This window comes from Phalaenopsis equestris, unplaced genomic scaffold (assembly GCF_001263595.1).
Source record: "Phalaenopsis equestris unplaced genomic scaffold, ASM126359v1 Scaffold000163, whole genome shotgun sequence".
NCBI lineage: Eukaryota > Viridiplantae > Streptophyta > Magnoliopsida > Asparagales > Orchidaceae > Phalaenopsis > Phalaenopsis equestris.
In genome coordinates this window covers 312,433-336,491 of record NW_018164605.1, presented here as the reverse complement: position 1 = coordinate 336,491, position 24,059 = coordinate 312,433, and the positions used below count along the sequence as shown (strand labels likewise).

The 24,059-nt window shown below is 35.2% G+C and overlaps 1 protein-coding gene across 1 annotated transcript in view; it reads right to left on the bottom strand.

The window, feature by feature from the left end:
• Nucleotides 1-24,059, bottom strand: part of LOC110022021 (V-type proton ATPase subunit a1-like) — a 36,652-nt gene that overhangs the window by 10,395 nt on the left and 2,198 nt on the right. The window contains exons 3-10 of the mRNA XM_020720787.1: nucleotides 21,036-21,143; nucleotides 20,790-20,897; nucleotides 20,272-20,420; nucleotides 19,737-19,890; nucleotides 9,060-9,220; nucleotides 7,810-8,016; nucleotides 7,275-7,458; nucleotides 7,101-7,184 (exon numbers count right to left, since the gene is read on the bottom strand). Coding sequence (XP_020576446.1) covers nucleotides 7,101-7,184; nucleotides 7,275-7,458; nucleotides 7,810-8,016; nucleotides 9,060-9,220; nucleotides 19,737-19,890; nucleotides 20,272-20,420; nucleotides 20,790-20,897; nucleotides 21,036-21,143 — 1,155 coding nt within the window. The remainder of the gene's footprint in view (nucleotides 1-7,100; nucleotides 7,185-7,274; nucleotides 7,459-7,809; nucleotides 8,017-9,059; nucleotides 9,221-19,736; nucleotides 19,891-20,271; nucleotides 20,421-20,789; nucleotides 20,898-21,035; nucleotides 21,144-24,059) is intronic.

Below are 24,059 nucleotides of genomic sequence, written 5' to 3'. Positions count from 1 at the left end.
CTAGCCATCCCAATCCACCTAACCAACCTCCACCACTCTACAAAAACACTTCACAGGTGTTTGCTTGTGTCGTTTATGTTTGTATTGTCATTTCCTGTTGTGTTGTGTAGTAACCCTCTCTCTATATTAATAAAAGTTTGTTTTGCATGTTGCCGCTATTTTTCTAACTAGTTCTGGTATAATCAAGTTTATCAATGATCTATGACAAATAAAATAAATAATGATAATTATTTAATCTAATCAATTACTACTACAAATATAGAGAACTAACGAAGTTAAATATGGACACTTAGAAAGAATTGTTATTAAAGTAAAAAGATATCATCTATCCTTATGATTATAAAAGGATGCTAATAAGTTAGATGAGGATCTAGTTGTAGGAGAGTTAAAAATTGCAAGGTAGGGTAGACAAGGCGTAAGTTGGAGTCGACCACCATGAACAATTAGCCATGATCATCATGTAGATTTTATCCCCTCCTCAGAAGTCCTCCAAGGTTTTGCACTTAAAAAAAGTGAGATTTAATTCATGAGACCATGTCATTAAAAATATGGAACTAGGAGTTAGGGTTCCAACATAATCAATAATTACCAAAACTTATTTGGTTAATTGATATTTCAGTAAGTTATAAATAATTAATATTTTCATAATAACAAATTTCAATATATTTATTAATTAAAATCCTAATCAATCATAGCAATTACTGATTACTAAGATTAATTAAATGATCAAATGATTATCCTTTGGTTGATTACAATAATTTAATATGAATATTAATTAACCAAAGTAAACAGTTAAATATTGCTTCCTCTAATAAATTATTATATTATTAATTATTCTAGTATTAGCCATCATAATTAATATTAACAGTGAAAATAATTACTGATTGAGAAAATGTTTGAGATGAGGTAATGTAGTGCTGCAAGACTATTTTCAAAATTAAGGGGGTCATTTGGGATCCCTTTTATTTTATATTTTATATTTTTTGTTTTTATTTTAAATAGGTTTCCGGGTTTACAGATATTTCCAAGAAAAACCAAAAAAAATATCAAGCACACTAGTTTTGACATGTCCTAAATATGCTAAATTTACTTTCATATTTAGTACTCATTTTTAGTATATTGCACTTTGATGGAAGATATTTTCATGTTTTTAGATACAGGTATAACAGGAGAAAAAACTGGATCGAATCAGATTGAAAACTGAGCGAAACATAGCAAATTGGCCTAAGGAGAAGATTTTTAATCTGATGCCTAAGCGCCATATCCTAGCGCCTAAACGCCAATATACAAATATCCTTTGAGTGTTGTAAGAATTGTTGTCAGATTGCAAGGAGAACACAGTTTGGAGGATTTTTTTTCTTCATTTCTCAAGAAAGGAGATAACTTCTTGTACTTTAATGTTTTGTAATAAGTATTACTTATAAATTTGTTGTGCTCTAACATAATATGTTGAGTATTGTAGTTTTATCCATGAAATCTGAGTTGCTTTCTTACTTCCTTTATTTTGAAATGTATTAGCAACATGTGTAGGGTTTATGTTACTTTATTCATTGTGATGGTAAATTACTTCATACTTCATTTACTTATGCAATTTGGTCAATTCATATGTTAAAACACATTGTGAAAACATAATGACCCGAGAGGACTATATTTTTCCTCAATTAGTAATTACCACAGTAATCTTTAGGATGAAGGAAAAGTAGTCCTGGGGTGAGTGCATATTAGATAGAGAGATAGGATTTGATTGGGTGTAAATTAATTATTTTAGGGTGACAAGCTAAAATTTTAATCAATTTGATCCAGTGTTTAAGAACTTAAGGCTAGGTTAGCCAAATTGAGGGTACTAGTGGGTAATCAAAGGTAACAGCCGAGAACAAACCCAACATAACCAAGGATTTGAAGACTTAACCCTAGGTTAACCAGATATCTTTATACAATTGAAAGAGGGTAAAGATTGTAGATGCTCCTACTTGTAACAGATTTCTAAACAGAGATTCTAGTTTGATTGAGCCGACACTAGCTACCAATTTCATTGCAAAGGAAGGGAACCTCTAGTTATTTTGAACTTCCACCTTACTTTAACTTAGTGTTTAATTTGAACCTACCTTAGTTTATTTAGTTAAATAGTTAACTTAAAAATTTAATAGTAGTTTAGCGACATCATTAGTTCACCTTAAACCAAGCTTAATTTAGGGCTAAGTTTAATTATAGTATGCTAGAACTTTTCCTAAGGCTTTCTAGTTAACAATTTTTTTCGTGGGATCGATAATCGAAACTCCATGAGAGTTCTATATTACTTGAACGATACGTGCATTTGCGTAAACAAAAACCTAGTGTGTAATACTTGTGGAAAAATCTAAAATTAAAAACATCATCATATTTTACACCACTAGGTGCCCTGTAGAAATACGTGGCGATCAGCGATACATATCTACAACAATAAGCTATAAGAATGTTAGAGATGAGGTCATGTAGTGATGCAAGACTACTTCCTAAATTAAGGGGCTGCTTGGATCACTTATATTTTTTATTTTATTCTATTTATTTTATTTTCTTTGTTTTTATTTGATTTTAAAAAATACATATTTAGCTATTTGAATGAAGTATAAATATTTTCAAAAAGTCTCAATTCATTTAAAAGTTGTTTGGAGGGTTTTTAAAAGCAAGTTAATTTATTTTAGAAACAAAAAACTTAAAATATATTTAGAAAAATAAAAAACAAATTTGACCCCAAACAAACTAAAAAAAACACATGTCCAGGAATAGTATTACATAAATGCATGAACGTTCTCGCCACATGTCTGCTACTTACAAAAAGCTATGGCTATGAATTATATTAAGAGAAGATCCTAGTCAGTTAAAATTCACTTTTAAATTTCATTCCATAAATCTATCCATTCAATTAAAACATAAAAAGAAAAACCGTCAGCTTATGAAAATGTTGACCAAGATTCCAAATAACATGCAAAATATTGACCATCCAATTTTAAGATGCTTCACATGGTTCAATAACTAATAAAAAAAAGCACAATTATTAAGAATGTATTGTACCATATCAAACAATAAATATACTTCTATTAACTACACTTCATATTTTATGTTGGCTGAAATAAAACAAGGAAAATTGAATTATTAGAGGTCCAATCATACATTTTTAAAGTGATTTTTCAACATGATAATAAAATTGAAATATGTGTCAAAACGATCCTCTTAACATTTTATAAGGGGCTATTTTAGTCTCAGAATCTATAAAAATATCGATTTACTCACCATACTTTCTTAATATAGAATTAAATTGATACCGAAACTAACCCAAACAACCATAGGAAAATCCAATATTATTGCCGCATTCAAAACAGGGAAATACAATCACATAAAAGAAAATAGAAACAACAACAGATACGACACAAATACAACTAAAGTTGTATCCCAAAGCAGTGGTGATCGGCTATGCAGAAAGGAGGGGGGTTAAATGGTTGTGTTTGTATGACGAGATAGTAGGAGTTGGTTGCGGTGGGATGGCAACAGGATGGGAGAAGGCCACAATAGGGAGACTAGAAGGTTGATGGTTGCAGAAAACAACAAAAGAGGGGTTGATAGTTGCGGAAAACAACAAAAGAGGGGCTATAACATGATGTCAAAAAAGAGGTCAAAAAAGAGGAAGTGTTGGAACATCTTCTATGAAGATGGGAGGCCCAGACAATGATGGCAGAGAAGAGGAGGGGAAGGCGATTGCGGTTGCAGAAGAACAATCAGGAACTACTATTTGGGGTGGCTGCAACAAAGATGAGTGACGAGTATAGCAAAGCGTAGAGGAAAAATAATCACCACCTAGGGATCGCATATGGCTCGAGGACCACTCGACTCTTTCATACAACCTTAGAAGGGAAAACCCGAGACATCGACGATTGTCCCAAATAAAACTCACAAAAAACTGAGAATATAACTCTAATACAGCACATATATAGAAAAGGCCAAAAAATAAAGAATAAAAAGAAACATGCCAGAAATTGGAAAGAATATAAAAGGAACGTTGTTCAGTTCAGTTTTACTCCGATCGGAGAAATTAGTTTTCGGACTTGCACAGACACAAAATTGCGCAATCCCTCCCGCTCCCGCGTCACTAATGCTCCTGTGTCATTCATGCTCCTACATCAGTCACTCAGGACTGGAAGAGCTTTGACCTCATCTGTCAAAGCTTTTGTCTTCTCATAGTCTAGCGTCAGGTTGACCATGTTGAATATGGTGAAGATACTGTAATTACCTGACAAGTCAATCTTGCAAGCGTGGTCATTTCAAAGTACATCATAATAGAATAAGTATTAATAATCTTTTGGCACAACCTGAGCTACATATAGTCGTATATTTTTGCAAAGTAACTCACGAACCATTAAATCAGTAATTTGCCCTTCCACCCTCGTACTAGGCCGAGCGCATCCAATAAACAAATTCATCTGAAAGAACTAATTCTTAAATGAAATTTGTGGCATGCTGGACAACTCTTAATAGCAACCACTCAGGAGAAGGGCATAATTTTTCTCTAAAAGACATAGATCCCATCGTAGGATGTTTATTCCCACAAATCTCCTAAGGCGATCTCCAATGTTGTGGTTCATCCCCTTTGTCTGACCATCTGTCAATGGGTACACTACTAAACTAAATTTGATACACAAATGATTCCAAATGATCTTCCAGAAGTAGCTCAAAAGCTTATTATCTATAACATCATTGGTCTCCTATAGTAGGGGCAACTAAAGAGGTAGGCAATATATCTATAAATTTTAGAAATTCTCTTATTTAGGGTTGTCATGTGTCTGGTATCCGTTTCTCGAACTCATGGCCCTCTTGGACAACCAATGTTGCTCTTATGGGAGTCCCTCTCATGGGCTCATCTCGAATGACATGCATATCTCCCTCATCTCCTCCAATGAGTCCTCATTTTCTTTAGTATCTATTGTATCCTCATCCATTTCTTCAACTGCTCATTGCTCAGTGAAATAGATCATACTCTTGTTTGGGCAATCAGATGTATTGTGCCAAAAATCATTATATTTGACGCACTTTCTAGCTGGGACGGATTTGGGAATGTTGGTTGGCTCCACTTGTTCTCCACTTTGAATTACTTTCTCCTTAGACGGGTTTAGCTTGAGTACTCGATTACATGTACTCTTGGTGCTTGATCCTAGAATTGAATTTTGTTTGTAAGATATGGCGATCACCCAGTGATGTTGCTTCAAGAGCATCTCCAATCTGTAATGAACTAGTAGGTACTTGCACTATATCTCTCGTTTCATTTTGGATCAGGTAGTGATTTTATTTTTCTCTTCTCGCTATCGAAGAGGCTTTAGATTCTTCTACCATAAAATGCATTCTTATTTAACTTGGTGATGACTAGCTTTACCATTATGTCCGGTGGGACGTCTTGGCACTCAAAAACACATTTCATTGTCTGGAGCCACTCGATGAATTCTTCTGGATCCCTACGACCATCAAAATCAAGTAAATCAACCTATACTTGAAGATCATGGTTTCTCTGAAATTTCATGCCAAATTTTCGGGGTAGTGGTCCTTCGTCCCTGGAATCTGCCTGGTGGAATAGATTCACTTCATTCCTTCAATCTTGCGAGTCGCTGTTGTGACTATGGGTGACCCAGTCAGATTGTCTCATCTTGAAGATCACAAGCCTCTATTGCATTAAGAGGATTTTCCCATTACATATTTTCCATAGAATGCTTCTGGACATCACTTTTTAAATTTCTCATAAACGACATTATTTCATTTCCTCCCGATCAGGTTTGCGACATTATTGCTTTTCATAACTATTTTTTTCGGTCTAAAAGGTGAAATAAGGTGTATGGAGTTGATTTTGGATTGGGAAAGAAAAATTTTGGTGGATAATTTTAAAATTCAACAAGGGGTGGGATTTTTGGATGGATATTGGGTTAGGTATGGACGGATTCTAATAATTATGTGATACGATTAGGGTTAGGCAAGCTCTTATACCGAAGATAACCCAAATAATGATAGGAAAACCAAATAATATTGTTGAATTCAAAATAGAAAAATAAAAATACAGATGGAAATAGAAATGACAACGAACATGACAAAAACACACAACAAGGATTGTATCTCAAAAGAATGGTGATCGGCTATGCGGGATGGAGGGGTGTTAGATGGTTGTGTTTGGATGGCGGGATGGTGGAAGTTAGTTGCGGTGGGATGGAAACAGGATGGGTGGAAGGCAACGACAAATAATCTTGAAGGTTGATGGATGCTGGAAACAACAAAGGGGTTGGAACAGCGATGGCAGCAAGAAGCAAGGGTTAGAATAATAGCGGCTACAAAGATGGAGGTTTGGAACAACGATGAAAACAAAGAGAAGGGAGGGGAAGGCGATGATGATGGCTGAAACTGTAGAAAAGCAATAAGGAACGATAATTTGAGGCAACTATAGCAATGGCAGATGACAAAGAGCGACGTGGGAAGAAAACAGAGGGATGGAGGAAGTATAATCACCATCTTAGGAGTGAGAAACACCCGAACCACTCGACCTTTGGATATAGCCCTAGAAAGGAAAACCTGAGATGTTGGTAGCTGTGCTGAACAAAACTCATGATAAAATTGAGAATCCAACCCTACTACAACACATATATAGGAAATGACTAGAAAGGAATGAATAATAACATAAAATGGGCTGGAAATTGGAAGAATATAGAAGGAACGCCGTTCAGATCAGTTTTGTTCTGCTCCAATCGCAGGAAACGACCGCTTGACCTGCGCAGACATGGGATCTCTCCCGCTCCTACATCATTCATGCTCCCGTGTCAGAAATAGTCTCCTTAGTCCATAATATTTAAAAAGAGGACTATTTCAAACCCTATTTAAAAAAATTTCGGGACAAATTTAATATTATATACTTTGTGATTATAATATCCCCATATAATAGTTATAGAATTATTTCACACTTTACTCATAATATTATAATTATTTTGATTATTGATTTGAATGACATAATTTCTATTAAACCATCCAAGTTACGTGTATTTGGTGCAAGTGCACTATATATATATATATATAGAGAGAGAGAGAGAGAGAGCTACCTCCATATGGAGCTTTCTTAAGATAAAAGGCTTCGGAAATAACATCCAAGGAACCGCAACAATAGCCATAAGCAATAGCAAGATCTGAACAATGAATGCATCACATAAGATGGAGACAAAAAAACTAGATCATGTCAATGTACACAACCGGGAGAGAAATCCAAAGATTACAACCTGCAAAATTTTCTGACCCCAAAACAACTGATTATCACCAAGATTTTCAGTGGGGCTCAAGAACATATAAATCATCACATGATAAAGATCAGCTTTCGATCCTGTACACCACTTGACAACAATGAGGAGCGCCAAATAACCAAAGAGACAGTTGAGAAAGATCATCTGTGGCACAAACTGGTACCTAACAAAAGAAACAGGCTCTGCAACATGCTTTATCTTTCTATAGATAGAATGAGCATTTACATACATAGCACACAATTCTTATGTATTTACATATCTCACACCTAAAGTTTTATATTTACATACATACCACTCAAATCTTTAACAACACATTAAAATAGCATTATTAACACTTTTTAAAAGTGAAATACACCCTTTCATGCATAGGTTTAGAGCACCAAAGTGTTGTGTATATAAATATGAAAGTTTAGGTATGAGATATGTAAATATATAAGAATTCTGTGCTACATATGTAAATTACCCTAGATTAAAAGTGTGAAAAAACAAATTTAAAGTAATGGCAAAATCACACCTTATATCCACGGAGTTCCCGTGAAACTTAGCATCGAAGTAACTTAAGATAATCCCCAAATTCATCTGAGTAACGCCGAACAAAATAGACATCTTCATTTTTAGAGAATTTAGAAATGGGAGCTCGGAGCGACTGCCACGCCAACTTGGGTCGACCCCAAACTTGTACGGTTGTCGATATTTTATAAGACCAGCAGTGTGTGCATCACTGATGAAGCACATAATATCAGCTCAAGGCAAAAAATTTGATTTCAATATTTAAACCTAAATATTGATTATTATGGAAATCAACTCATATTAGGTTTACGAGTGAATGTCTCTTCTTTTAAGTTCTAAATAAGATCAAGTTACTCACAAAGAGAATTAAATATGAGAAGGAGAATAAATGAAAATGAAATTTAAAAATGAAGAGAATAGGAAAAAAGAATGATGAACAGAACTGTGGAACATCAGAAAGTCAACTGATTATTACTGCTCAAAAAACATTACGAAATGCACAAAATGATTTACATGTCATTTGGCCAGATAAATAATCCAGAATAACTCTTGAGAAAAATAAATGTAAGAAAGATTTACATTACCACTCAATTCATATATATTTACATGTCTAACACCTAAACTTAAATTTTTACATACATACCCTTACCCATGCATGAAAAGCTGTATCTCACCTTTTAAAAGTCGAAAATTATTGTATTTTTGATGTGATATGAAAGATTTGGTTTGTATAAATTTAAAAGGCAAAATTTAGATGTTAGGCATGTAAATTCATAAGAATTGAGAGGTAAGTATGTAAATGCGCCTAAATGTAAACCTAAATCACATAAACTCTAAAGAAATGGCCTTCTAATCAGCAATATCACCCAAGAATCATAACACTAACAATCAAGATCAAAAGGTTTAATACCAGAAAAAAGTTTGCAGAAGCCAAGAGATACATATACAGAGTTTAGGTCTAGGGTAAAGCTTCAATAACAGTTAGACTAGGCCGTTGTATGGTAACGATTTTAGCAGCTTTAGTAAATCCTATAAATCTAAATTTACTAAATTTTGCCAACAATAGGATTTATTAAATCCGGGATTTAAGCCAAAATTGAGAAGCAGAGAGAAAGAACTTGATTTAATAAATCTTGGACCTTCAATTGTCACTTTTTATGTCTGGCACTAGGGTCGCCAGGGCAATATATTCAATTAAATTTAACAGAAAATGTAAAAACCAGTGCACCAGAAAAAAAAAGTCATTTAACTTACCTACAACTTAGATCTCGACATTTATAAGCAGATGGACCAAATATATGGAATGGAACAGAGAAGAATTCATTGTAGATCAATCCACAATAGATGGAAAATAAAGCCATTAGAAGTATTACATAACGCCCACCAAATGCCATCTCCATGAAGCTGTCTAGTTTCTGAGAAAAAAATGCACGTGTCACGAAAAAAATAAAAAAAAATAAAAAAACCAATCTTGAGAAATTAATCAAGTAAAAAGTAACTCATTTAAGTGGGCCACCAAAATTCATCAGTACATGCACTTGAAAGAATACTTAGCAATCGAAGCTCAAAAGAACATAAAAATCCATGTCAAAATCAAGTCTCCTTCTAAAGCATAAATAATTTAATGGAAGACTTACATGCATATCTCTCAATTCTATGTATTTACATATTTAACACCTAAACTTCAATTTTTACATACATAACCTCCTTACCTATGAATGAAAAGGTGTATTTAATAGTTAAAAAAGAGATTTTTTTTGGGTGATATGAAAGGTTTGGGTGGATATTAAAGATTTGAGTGTCATAGTTGTAAAAAATAAAGTTTAGGTGTTAGATACGTAAATAAATAGGAATTGTGTGATAAGTCTGTAATAATCAACATTTCTTTTCCTTTTTTTTCTGCGTTCTTCTTTTTCACCATAACAAGGAATGATAATGCTACATGTAAATGAAAGTAGGGGCGCTAACATGCAGCCAATTCTCAAGTATTTACATATCTAACACCTAAATTTTACTTTTACATTTATACCACCTAAATCTTTTCATAATACATAAAAAATACCACTATTTTAACATTGACAAAGTGAAATATGCCTTTTCATAAATAGTTAAGGTGGAATATATGTAGAACATAAAGTTTGTGTGTTAGATATGTAAATACATAAAAATTGAGTGGTATGTACGTAAATCTTCCATGAAAGTAAGGCGGAAGGATATGAGAAAACATATGTTAGTTGTTTAGTTGCTACACAAGAAAATATGAACTTACAAAGGATTTATATGGAGGAAAATTTATGCAAGCATGAGCGGCCTATAATGACCCTAACTAAGTGCTTAAGCATCATTCAGCTCATTCAAAAATACTTACTGCCCTGGAAGATTTGCAAATCATGAAACGGTACGTTGGCATTTTACAAACTGCTTTCTTATTTTTTGATCAGGAATGATATCATTTTGGCAAATTATTTCAAATGGCTTGCACTATACCATCTAAAGAGCAGAATCAGATCCCAAATTTACACACATGCATACAATTCTCATGTGTTTACATTTCTAACACCCAAGTTTTGATATTTACACTTATAACACATCGATGTCATAAACTTAGGCATGAAAATGTATATTTCATTTTTTTTAAAGTTTGTGATGATGCTATTATTGATGTGATGATATGCATGTAAACATGACTTTAGGTGTTAAATATGTAAATATATAAGAATTGTATTAGAAGAAATTAGAAGATTCTTCTATTTATTAGAAAATATTAAAAGATTCTTCTATTTATTGTGTTGTCTTCCCTATTATTTCTTTTAATATGTAATTCTTAGTTTATGTTTTTCCTTTTTATCTCTTGGGTGTTATTAGGAAAGATTTGTGTATTATATTTTTATTTTCCTATAACCCTTGTATCAAGTATTTATAACCCTTTTACTGCTCAATAAGATTACTCAACTATATTCTCAAATCTAACATGATATTAGAGCAAAGGATCTATCCCTAGCCGCCGGCTCTTTCTACAGGACTTCCGACAATATTTTCCCTGTTTTCGATTCCTTCTCCCACCTGCAGGCTTTCTGCCTTGGAGAACTGTCGATTCCTTCTCCCACATGTAGGCTTTCTCCCAAAGAAAAATTTATCCTTTGGAGAATTTTTTCTTTTCTTTTCCCAACAGTTGGTTTTCTCCCAGCAGCTCATGTGGAAAATTATCCCGTGGAAAGCTGTCCCGTGGGGTTCTCCCATGGAAAACCATCCAACATTTTTTCCCCGGCCAACTGAGTCCCGTTGGTCTTTTCCCAAGACAATTGTCTCTTTCCCGTGGATCGCTCCATTTGTGATTACTATCACAAACAAAATCATACCCGTGACAAGAGTTGGAATCTCCACGGGATACCAACGAATAAACCTTCAACCAAATCCTTCGTTGTTAAGGGCTTCACTACGATCTTAGAAGCGACAACAGTACAGCCGGCTCCCACATAGAACAGCCCAGAATCACCATACTCCATTAAGAGTCAAATGGAGCACCTGATCAAACTACCAGGATCTAATCGGTCCTCTTCCGACCCGTCGACCTCCCATGTTTGCCAAGGTAGCATTCTGATGGCACTCATTGTTTTTATTTCTAGTCCGCGGATTATTGATTTAGAAGTCACGGAATATATGACCGGATGTTCTCAAACTTTCTCGACATATCCTCCGTGCTTTGGGAGAGATGTCGTTAATATTGCTAACGGCTCCCATTGCTTCATTAAGGGTAAAGGGTATGTTGTTCTAACATCAGACCTGGCTTTAGAATTTGTGTTACATGTGTCTTCATTAAAGTGTAACCTCTTGGCAGTCAATAAGTTGACATATAGCCTTGATTGTATTGTTAAATTTTCTTTTGATGTTTGCATCTTTCAGGATCATCGTTCGAGGAGAGGATAATTGGAATTGCTAAACGGGTAGTCAGAAAAAGCAGTGTTAATGGGGTCACTTTATCCAATAGTTGTATTCTTTCCCAGTCCACTGAATGTCCTATTATACTTTTACACTGTCGATTGAGTCACCCCTGTTTTCAATATTTAAAATAGTTGTATCATTTGTTGTTTGCTAATAAAAATCTATCTGGTTTCAAATGTGAAATTTGTCATTTAGCTAAACAATATCGAGTTTTACATCCACCACACATTAACTCACATCGATCGTCGACGAACACCAAAACAACCTCTGATCACAAAATAAACTGCACGAGCAAATCTGAATTATCAAAATTGCTTAAGGATGAGCCTTCTACAATTGAAAGGAGCAAACACGCTAAAATCGACAGGCAGCCGAAGCGACGTGCATAATTTGAGCATGAAATGCATCGATCATCACTGAAGTTGTCGAAATGATCTGTGATTGCAAAACAGACTGCGCGAACACGTCTGAAACATTGAATTTGTTTAGGGAGAACAACCATATTGCATAGCTCCTACACTCGAGTTAATGAAAAGTAATTCTAGACAGAAATTTAAAATAAAGTAATATATAGATGACACGTCTGAAACATTGAATTTGTTTAGGGAGAACACCCATATTGCATAGCTCCTACACTCGAGTTAATGACAAGTAATTCAAGACAGAAATTTAAAATAAAGTAATATATAGATGGATATGCATTAAACCTAATCTTCCTTCCTGCCAAAGCCCACCGTTCATATTACACATGCCTTTGCCACGTTTGGCCAACTCAAAAAAATATGCATAAAATAATTATAAAAAAATTAGTAAATCTGAACACCCATATTCTTCAATTTTTTTTTCTTTTGTCACTCTCACATGCACGAAAGCTTGCAAACCCGCTCCCATTTTCCTTCTAGGGTCTCTCTTGTGCTACTCTCATCTCCCTCACACGAAATCCACCAATCCTATCTCTCATAACCCGAGAGTTCCCTATTCCCCCATCTATCTCTAGAAAACCATCACATCCTCCTTCAGCGACGCCAAACTGATAAACCGAGCTCCCCTCCGGCACTCCCTTGAGCTGTCGTGTACGACTTCGAGCCACCAGCAAAGCCGTGAATCTTTCACCCCAAAATCGCCGAAAAGCAGCCTTGAAACCTCCAAAAGCTCGCCGATCACTACCTTAACCTCCTCGCCGAAACCCTCCCTCCTCTGCACCAACCCAAAACTCCTTTCCCTAAGTGAACTTTGCACATCAGCACCAAGCCTTCCTGTGCATCTCACTATTCTCACTACTCTCTCACCTAAATGAAGCTGCAACACTTCCTTGTTCATTTTTCAGTCGTAGCAACTCCATATCTCTCCTATTCATGCAAAGATCCTCGCCGGCGACACTACTGCTCCCATCAACTTTTCCACCTCTTACCACTTCGGTGAGCTTACACCACCTTTCCCAAAGCCGCTGCTTAGCCCATCACCGATAACGACCTACCCAAAGCTGTGAGCTTCCTTTCCCAAAGGCGCCATGCACGAAACCGAGAAAACCCTTTGCCGCAGCTCACCACTAGCTCTCCTATTCTCCATCACAGCGGATGACATCAACAGTGATTAAGATTAGATGGAGAAACCAAATTCTAGATTCTATGGGAGAATCAAAAATCGCTATTCTTGCAGGATTTGGATTTGTTAAGTTGATTGAGAAGTTGCTTTGGCCAAACTTTAAGTATTTTGATTTCAAAAAAATATAAGCACCAATCATGTCAGTGGGAAAATTCTGTGCTGTAATTCAATTTGCAAATAACTCAAGTTTCATGCATTTTTTTTTAAGCGCGATGTCACATCTTATCGATATCGCGGGAATGGCTCTATGTGTATGTGCATTATTACTTTTTTTATGCAGGTACACGAAGCCCCATGCATGCTTTTTTAAGCTGGTGGGTTATGAAGACCCACGGGCCGCAATATTGAAAGACATTAACTATGCACGCTTTTTTAAGAATGGTAGGAAGGCCTCAGCTCCCTGATGTAGCCCCCTTAACGGGGATGACACCGGGAGGCTGCCTAAATGCTATTAGATTTTTGTCTGAATACCGGCCATAAAAGAGCAACTAAATTGAACTCACTTGGACCAAAATGCAATCAACATGAAAGCTCCTAAGCTACATATCAAAAGTTGAAGTGATTACGTAAGTCATTTTAAAAGACGAAATTAAAAATAAATAAAACTTGAACGGCAAATAGGGGACTCGACGACTCGTCATCGAGCTCGAACGAAACCTGTGAACGGTCCACCTAAACACTTAAATGGGAGTTAAGCATGAGAGAGAAACTTGCATAAGACCCACAAAGGACTCAACAACTCATCAACGAGCTCGAAAAAAACCTTTTGTGAACACAAACTTACGTATATAATGCAAATGGAGCGTTCAATCGATTAATCAAAGTGATTAAAATCATGCATTATAATTAAAGAGGGTCCACTTGAGCACTCAAATGGGAGCTAAGCATAAGAGAGAAGAGTAATTCCAAACACACAATTGAAATCTATATTCATCTTAATAGCCACCGGATCAACAACAAGCATCTAAACGAATACAGAGGGGCAATACCGATGCGCTCGAAGTAAAGGTTTGCACATATTCATCACCGGATACGCAACGCCAAATACACAAACGAACAAAAGGTGATACTAAAAGTTTAAATAAAAATATTCCGTGCAAACAATAATAAATTCCTAAAATTTAATTCAAGCCAACAAGCTTAAACTACCACATGTGCTCTGACCAACATGTTAGGTGCTCAATCACATATCCAAGAATGTCGCACGAAGCAAGCAAATGTTTAAACTAAAATCAAATTTGCCCTAAAAACATGTGCAAGCTATTTAAAAATCAACTCAAGGCAAAAAATATGAAAACACATGCAAGTGCTTCGACCAACGTGCTAAATGCTCGATCTTATGGTCTGAGAATGTTGCACGGGTTAAAATGTGTATTTGAGCTCAAAATCAAATGTCCCGAAACACATGTAAAGCTATTTAAAATCAATTTCAATTTATAAAATTAAAAGGCCAGAATGTGCTCCGAAGCCTCTAAATATTCAAGCTTATGAGTCTGAGAATGCTAAGCGGGCAATGGTCTGCTTTGCTATAGAGCGAGATCATAAGTCACAAAATTTGGCCAATCCAATCCTCCCCTTTACATGAACTGGAGTTGAGAAGATTGAGCCCCCGCTGAGCGAGTCTGATACTCCTAATGAGGACTGGAGTTGACAGGACTAATGATCTTATTGATATATATAATTCAATCGTTCCCCCATGATGGTTGTGTTGATCGAAGATTTCGACCGAAGGAGCTTCAAAGTCTATTTTGAATTCAATTATTTTAATTACCGAACTCGATCCTCTGTAAGTGGGATAGAGACGACAACAGAGTCCAAACATAAATAATTCTCCGATGATAGTCATGTTGATCGAAAATTTCAACCGGAGGGGTCTATTTTAAAATTTTTCTTCAAAGTGTATTTTGAATTCAATTAATTCAATTACTAAACCTGATCCTCTGTAAGAAGAACAGTGTCGACAGAGTTTAAAGATATCAATTCTCTATGATGGTCGTGTTGATAGTAATACCTGAAGCGTTCATTTATAAAATTAGAATATTTTAAATCATAAAAAGAATATTTAAATAAAAATTTACCACCTAATGCTTAATGCAAAAAATCTTATGACAGTAAGGATGTGGCCCGAGTCCTTTGTCCGCGTGATTCTTGCCACCAAATGACACCACAAAGAAGCGGTTACGATAACAATGATCATTTTGTCAGGTTGGGTCAACTACCTAAACCCTATAAGGTCCCCTTGGACGAAACAACATATGGCTGCTGACAAGGATCATTTTGTCAGGTTGGGTCAACTACATTCGCTTACTAAAACAGGGTCCATGACAATCCGAAACGACGAAACCATGGAATCCACACATTTGTCATCGTTTCCCATACCATTTGCTCTAAGCTAATGGTGATTATAATTTTTATAAATTTAGATTTTTAATTTTGTTGCTACGATATGCTAAGTTAGAATACTTAGCACCTAATGATTAGCCTTAATAGAAAGTGCTCTCCCGTTATTGAGAAGGGTATTTAACCATAGGGGCTGCACTTATGGGAAACCTCAAGCCCCAGAGCTTAAAGCCCCCGCAAAAATGAAGGTGAAATCTCTGGGTAGTGTTTTATCTACTCTCTCATATTCCTTCTGAAAATTCAAATTGGAACGTGCAAGGCGTTGAGCTTTCGGTGATAGTCTGGGGTGCTTTTCGAATTTTCAGAGTCCACATTGGGGACCCTCTCGAACGCCTAATTACATCGATAAACGGTGGTTCCTTACCTTGATTTATGATTACACTCAAATGAAGATGTTATATATCTTAAAAGACAAATCTGAAAATGTTACTTTAAAAAATTTTCATTTATTCATTTTGATCCAATTCAAAACATCAATTCAAGTCCTTAAAACAAACAACGGTCGTGTATTTTTTAGTTCTATAGTAGAGGGATTTTTGCTAAGGGTGTTCTCCATCACAACTCTTGTACGTATACTCCTCAACAAAATGAGGTAGCCGAGCAGAAAAATCGTCACCTACTCGAAGTTGTCTGTTTCATTATGTTTTAATTGAATATCTCATTACAGTTTTAGAATGATGTAATACTTACCGCCACATAACTCATCAATAGAGTCCCCACAAAAATTCACAAATTGCATACCCCATTCGCAGTCTCGAGATCCTATTTTCCTATCAATTGATTTTTCTCCACTTTAGACCCAAAATATTTGAGTGCACAGCATTTGTTCGAAACACTGCCCCAACTTATAGTAAACTTGATCCCTAGTCAATCAGGTGTATCTTTCTCGGATATTCTGTCACTCACAAGGGTTGTCGTTACCTCGATCCTATCACAAATAAACTTTATAAAGTGTTCCCTACTTGCCCGACAGTGCTAGATTTTTTGAACACTACTCCTTTTCCGACTTTGATAGATATACCACATGCTCCTCTAGACACTATTATCGAGGAACAATCTATCCCACTCGATCCACCATCTACCATACCAACATCTCCTAAACCCAGTATCCATGTCTATACTCGGCACATCAAACCCTCGGTTGAGACCCGTCCTAATACCCCTACTCGTGAGCCTGCTACCCCTTTACAGAACTTGGAATCCGCCCCGCCAACATCCCGGCACTACACTTGTGGAGATTACTCGTGCTCCGAATGAAAAGGTGAGTTATACCATTTCTCTCATGCTGCGAATGAGGATGTGAGTTACATCAAACCCTCGGTTGAGACCCGTCCTAATTAGAGTTGTCCAAAATGCTCGTTGTTCGCAAACAGCTCGTGTTCGACTCGTTAAATAGCCTGTGTTCGGCTCGTTCGTTAAGGAAACGAGCCGAACACGAACAAGTTTTTAAAACTCGAATTATAAAGCTCGAATTATAAATGAGCCGAACACGAACAACCCTTTGTTCGCTCGTGTTTGGCTCGTTTTAGCTAGAAATAAAAAATTTCGCTCGTGTTCGGCTCGTTTTAGCTTGAAATAAACGAAATTATATAATTATTTATATAAAAATATATTACACATATTATTTATATAATAATATATTATATATGTTTATATCTAAGTTTAAATTGTAATTGCTCTTGTGGTATTGTGGTTATGCACCTTGTTTTGCATACATTTGGTTCAGGTTCGAATCCAGCACTCTACATCTATTTTTTCAGTTTAATTTTAACGAGCTAATTTCGAATCGAACACGAACACACTGTTCACGAGCCGTTTTCGAACACGAACCAATTTCGAACACGAACAATTTCGAACGAGACGAACACGAGCCCAGCCTGAGCTCGCTCAAGCTCGGCTCGTTTACAGCCCTAGTCCTAATACCCCAACCAGGCATGCTCTCTTTATTTCATAGCAAAATATGTCTTATTCCACAGCTTGTCGCCAACCTACAAAGCATTTGTCACTTCTTTAACTGATCATCGTCTTCCATCTACTATTACGAAAGCATTAGCGGACCCTTCCTGGAAGGCTACAATAATGGATGAGATGAATGGCCTTTGGTGAAATCATACGTGTGATACTGGTAATCTTCCTCGGAGAAAGAAAGCAATTGGTTGTTGGTGATCATCAACATTAAATTTAACTTCAATGGAACCTTTGAACGCAATAAAGCACGATTGGTCACCAAATGCTGCTCACAAACCTATGTAGTTGACTATGAGGAAATGTTTGCTATAGTTGCGAAATTGAACACCATTTTGGTCTTGTTATCCATTGCTCTGAATTTGGATTGGCCCTTACTACAACTGGATGTCAAGAATGTCTTCCTTAATGACAATCTCACAGAAGATGTGTACATGTCTTCACCTCCAGGCTTTGACTTCTTTTCGGGGACAAGTGTGTCGACTGCGGAAGTCTCTACAGACTGAAGCAATCCCCCTGAGCCTGGCTCAGCAAGTTCATGCAGGTGTTAGTGGGTCATGGGCTCTCTCAAGAGCAATCAGATCATACTCTCTTTTTTCAGCATTCCTCTAATGGGCAAATTGCAATCCTTATCATCTATGTCAATGTATTGTGCTCACAGGTAATAATATGCCAGCATTAGAATCTCTTAGAGGCATCCTAACCAAATCATTTGAAATGAAAGACTTGGGGTCTCTCTGATACTTCTTAGGCATGAAAGTTGTTCGGTCCTCTCAGGGCATTCGACTTTCCCAACAAAAATATGTGATAGACCTATTGACAGAGACCAACCTTCTACTTTACATACCAGTGGTTGTTCCAATGGGCCCCAATGAGAAATTGGCTATGTTCCCAATATTATTCCAGTGAACAAGACACGCTACCAGCGCCTTGTAAGGAAACTAATTTATCTCGCATATACGTGCCCCGATATTTGCCACGCGGTAAGTATTGTAAGTCAGTTCATGCATGACCCCTATGAGCATCATCTCGCAATTATCCACCAGATCCTCCACTACTTAAAAGGCACACCGGGATCAGGTTTGTTATTCTCGCGCCACACCACTCGTTCTATTACAGTTTATACTAATGCTAAATGGTTCGGGTCTGTCTATGAATGACGATATACCTAAGGGTATTGTTTATTCGTGTGGGAAAACCTTGTCACCTGAAAAAAGCAAGAAACAGTCGGTGATTGTCTGAAGCAGTGCAGAAGCCGAGTTTCGTTCCATGTCTTTTGGAATTTGTGAAGTGCTTTGGTTACGCATCATGCTCCGTGAATTGTGTATGTCAGTCTCTGCTCCTCTACAACTGTTGTGATAATAAAGCTGCAATTAACATTGTTCAAAATTCGGTTCAGCACAAAGCATGTAGAGATTGACAGTCACTTCATCAAGGAGAAACTCGGTTTTGGGGTGACTTGTGTTTCATTTGTCTCATCCAGTGCTCAACTCGCAGATATACTCACAAAGAATCTTTCTCGACCGTTGTTTGACAACTTCAAATCCAAGTTGAACACAATAAACATCTATGCTTCAACTTGAGGGGGAGTTAGAAGATATTAGAAGATTCATTTATGTATTAGAAGATATTAGAAGGTTCTTCTATTTATTGTGTTGTCTTTCTTATTATTTCTTTTTATATGTATTTCCTAGTTTATGTCTTTCCTTTTCATCTTTTAGATGTATTAGAAAAGATTTTGGTATTTTATATTTACTTTCCTATACCCCTTGTATTATGTATTTATACCCCTTTATCATCTTTTAGATGTATTAGAAAAGATTTTGGTATTCTATCTTTATTTTCCTATACCCCTTTTGCTGCTCAATAAGATTATTTCGCTCTATTCTCAAAGCTAACAAATTGTGTGATATGTACGTAAATGCCCTAATAAAAAATAAAGGAATTCTAGAGCATACAAATTAATTTTATCTTTCTAAATGAAATTAAAAAATATTTATTTTACCCAATAAAACATACCTGAGATCCAAGTTTCCGTTCACGGATTATAAGAAACAGTGCTGCAAGCAACAAGCATATTCCATGGCCCCAATCACCAAACATTACCGCAAAAAGGAAAGGAAACGTTACAACTGAATAAACAGAAGGATTTGCCTCCTGATATCTCGCAACACTGCAAGAGTAGGCTATTAATCAATAATGGAAGTTTCATTAGTTTAAAATTGATTTGTACCTACTTGTAGATATAAAAAATTATATTTTATATCAAAATAGAAAAAGGTGTCAAAATTGTCCCCTAACTCTTTGCAGGTGATTATTTTAGTCCAAAAGTTTATAAAAGTGCCCATTTAGTCAACTATTTTTAAAAATGGGCTGAAATAGTCCCAACAAAGGACCATTTCAGCTCCATTTTAAAGAGTTCGGGGACTAATTCAGCATTTTTATAGACTCTGGGACTAAAATGACCTCATGTAGACATCAGGTAACTATTTTGGCACTTTACACTCAAAATATAAAGCATGGACTATTTGCAAGAAAATGGATAGAGACACACCCATATGCATCGACTATTTCCTGAAAAGCATGAGTAAATCGATTGGTTCTAAAATATGTTGGAGGTGATTCTGTCGCTTCCATCACATGAAATATTATCCCCAACTGTGAGTTGCTGTCAATTGTTGCACGTTGTAGCGCATCTTTGATCTATGATGAGATAGAAAACGGGGCAAAATTAGCATCACCATTACTTCATCGGATTAGAAATAAGACTTCTAAAATTTCAAACAGTATTGACATTTTCTGAAAGAAAAAAAATAACAATAAACTATAGGGAAATGTATGCATAGCACACAATTCTTATGTATTTACTTATCTTGCACCTAAACTTATATGTTTACATACATGAAACTTTAGTGCTCCAATAGTATGCATGAAAAGGTATATTTGACCTCTTAAAAGTGGTAATTGTGCTATTTTGATGTGATATTAAAGATTTGAGTGCTATTTGTGTAAATATAAAAGTTTAGGTGTGAGATATGTAATTACATAAGAATTATGTGCGAGATAGCAAACCTGAGGTTTAGCAAATGCAGGACACCATCCTTCACCAACAAGGCATTTTTTGGTAACATCAAAATTGAGTTTGTTTAAAGTGTCATAGACAGATTTCTCCTTCTTAACCTGGGAAAATAAAATAGAAATCTCTACTCAAGGATGAATATCTATATTAAATAATTAATAAAAAATCAGGTTGCCTTTTTTCCAAATTTCAAATTCAACAAGAACCAATTAATCTGTTACAAAGCCCTAAGAAATTACCATCATTGTCCACCTCCAAAGTTGGCAACCAATTGAGCTCAATGCCTGGTTTCTATGATGGATACCAGCATTCAAAGTGGTCTCAAGTTCTGAGAGACGTGATAAAACCTGAAATAAAACATCGCAAAATGAAAAGAAATTGTTTAGAAAGTAGGATTAGAAATGGCCATTGTTCAGCATTCATACTTCTCTTGAAAATTACGTTAGGCATGCAGTACTTCTATGATTCCTCAGCACGCAATATTATTCGAACGCATATTTTATAGCTTGCTGTAAAAGTCTTTCGAGTTCATTGGCTGAGACAGCTTACAATAACTAAACTTATCTAATGCACGGAACATATTGAGTTCACAAAGTATATATTTATATATATAAACAAAATGATGAAATGATCAACGAGTTATTGATGCATGAATAATAACGGCATGTTTGCAAGGGGTACTTTCCACATATGAAGACAGTATAATTGGCTTTACATGGATAATTTTATATGAACATTGTTGTATGATAAGCATATTTACCTGATTCCTAAGTTTAAAATCTTGTCTTTTATGCACGTTCTGCAACTATCATGACATAATACTCATTTTTGCTTCTATTTTTTTCTTTGTTCATATTTATGCCCTATGTATTGTGGTCTATACTTTGTTCAATAGAATTTCACCTAGTGAGTTTATTTCTTACAAAACCAAGCCCATCCTTTGAAAATTTGAATATTATTAGTTATGCATCATCTAGTGGAGAGCTTCTAGGCTCATATTTCAGGTACCTTTAAAAGGTTGTTAAGGTTAAATTACTTAGTAAAATTTATCAGTCATGTATTCCTTAGGTGAATAGTGAATTATTGCACTAATTATGTTTCAATAGCTTTGATAATAATTAGATGATTTTATTGGATTTAGATGCTCTAACAATCTTATTGGAGTTAATACAAAAATAATACTTCTAGTAATTGTATTTTTTTTTAAAAAAATTCAGCTTGTACCCTCCCATTGGGTTTTTACGATTTCCTTTTTTAGAGTCGATATGTGGGGCTATAAACAAACCAGTGCGCTCGACGAAAAATTTGAACTTAACTCGATTCATACTCGATCAAGTTTATTTAAATTATTAAATAAATAAATATGAATATTTTTTAACTCACAGAGAAGTTAAATGAACCAAACTTGAACAAAATTCAACTTGTTAATTTATGTTTATGATTAATTTATTTTTTATTCAACAAATAGCATGTTAAATATTTGATAGTAAACTCAATGATAGATAGCTCATATTATATATGATATATTACTTAAATATATATGATTAACTAAAACTTATTTAATTATGTATTTAATAATATTATTATATAATTTAAGATTAAAAATATTTTAAGATTAATTATTAAATATACATTTATTGGGCCATACGATAGCAATATACTTCAACCACAAACTAAGAATTCAACATTTCGACATGGTCCCTCTCAATATCTTAAATCAATTCATCCAAAATGAAATATGTCAATAAGTGCAATGTGAAATTCACAGCAATTATAAAACGATCCATCGAGTCGGTGTCTCTGGGTCCAACCAGGAGATCAAATTTTGCAAGAATATCACGTTGCATTCATATATATCCCTATGCAACGACAACTAAAGAGCGTTGACAACAAACCCATAATAAAAGAAAAATACAAACTACATGCATGTGCACAAATAACTCATACAATTTATTATTCTCATTATTAGAAATGCAAGTTAAGCACTAAGACACAGTATATTTTTTAGGAAATGGAAGACTCTTATGGATAACCCAAGTAAACAATGTATTGCCATTTGTGTAAAGTACCGTTTCAGTTACTCGGGGAAGAAGAAATGAACAACCCGACGAGGAAGTGAGAGAGAGATGAAGAAGTGGAAGTAAGAAGTCAAGGAAGCTGAAAGAGAAAGAATCCAACAATCAGAAAGTGGACGAGGGGGGAGGTGAAGCGAGAGGGTAGGGAAGCCGAATGGATACTTTGGTGTACAAATCTCGCATAGAAGATGCGACAGAGGTACAAATCTCACATAGAAGATGCGACAGAGACAAGAGTTACTTGTTGGAGAGTCGAACGACGCAAGTTAGGGCTCCCTTATAGTCGAAGGCAACAGACGAGATCTCTGTCAAGCATAGGAGGAGGAAGGAGCGCCGGAAGAGATCTTGTGCCCTAACCTACCAGCAAAAATGAAGAGGAGAGGAAGAAGCATCCTGGAAGGAGTAAGGGTTGAGTTTGTGCGTTCATGTGGGAGAGAAAGTCGAAGCCAGGCTTTTGATACGGATCTCTCGCATGTAGAGGTGATCAAACCGAAGAAGAAAGGGAGAACTTGCGTTCGGGGAAAGGTAGGTTTTTTTCAACTGAGAATAAGATTAATAAGAATTTAATTAATTAAGTTATTAAATAAATATTATATTAATTTATATTATATTTATAATTTTATTAATTAAACTTTTAACTTAAGTCCATTTAATTCAAGTACCAAATAAATGTTAAAATTTTAATTTTAATTGTATTTTTGAATAAATTAATAATATTTGATATTTTTTTAATCAAACTTAAATTTTAAAGCATTGAAATCTTAATAGAATAATACAAGAATGGTTGATAATTAAATAAAAATATAATAATTGAATATTTACAAATTTATAGGTGATAACTTAATAGAAGTAATACAAGTTAAGTGCAAGCAGATCTTCTATTATCCAGGTGAGTACTGAAGTTCTTATATTATGATAATATTTTATTTCTTCTCGACCACATGCATTTAATGTTACTGTTATCGTACTGCATACCCATGATTTATGGTTCTAATGAATTTTGTTCATATTGTAAGAATGACATGTGTGCTTAGTTTGTAGCTATTAAACTTTGTACAAGAATATTGATTATTATGCAAATGAAAATGAATATTTATTAATATGTAGTGTTATTGTATGATTGTATGTGCATAATTGACTATGATGGAGTCACTCATTTATGAAACTAGTGAGAAAACACTAAGGTAC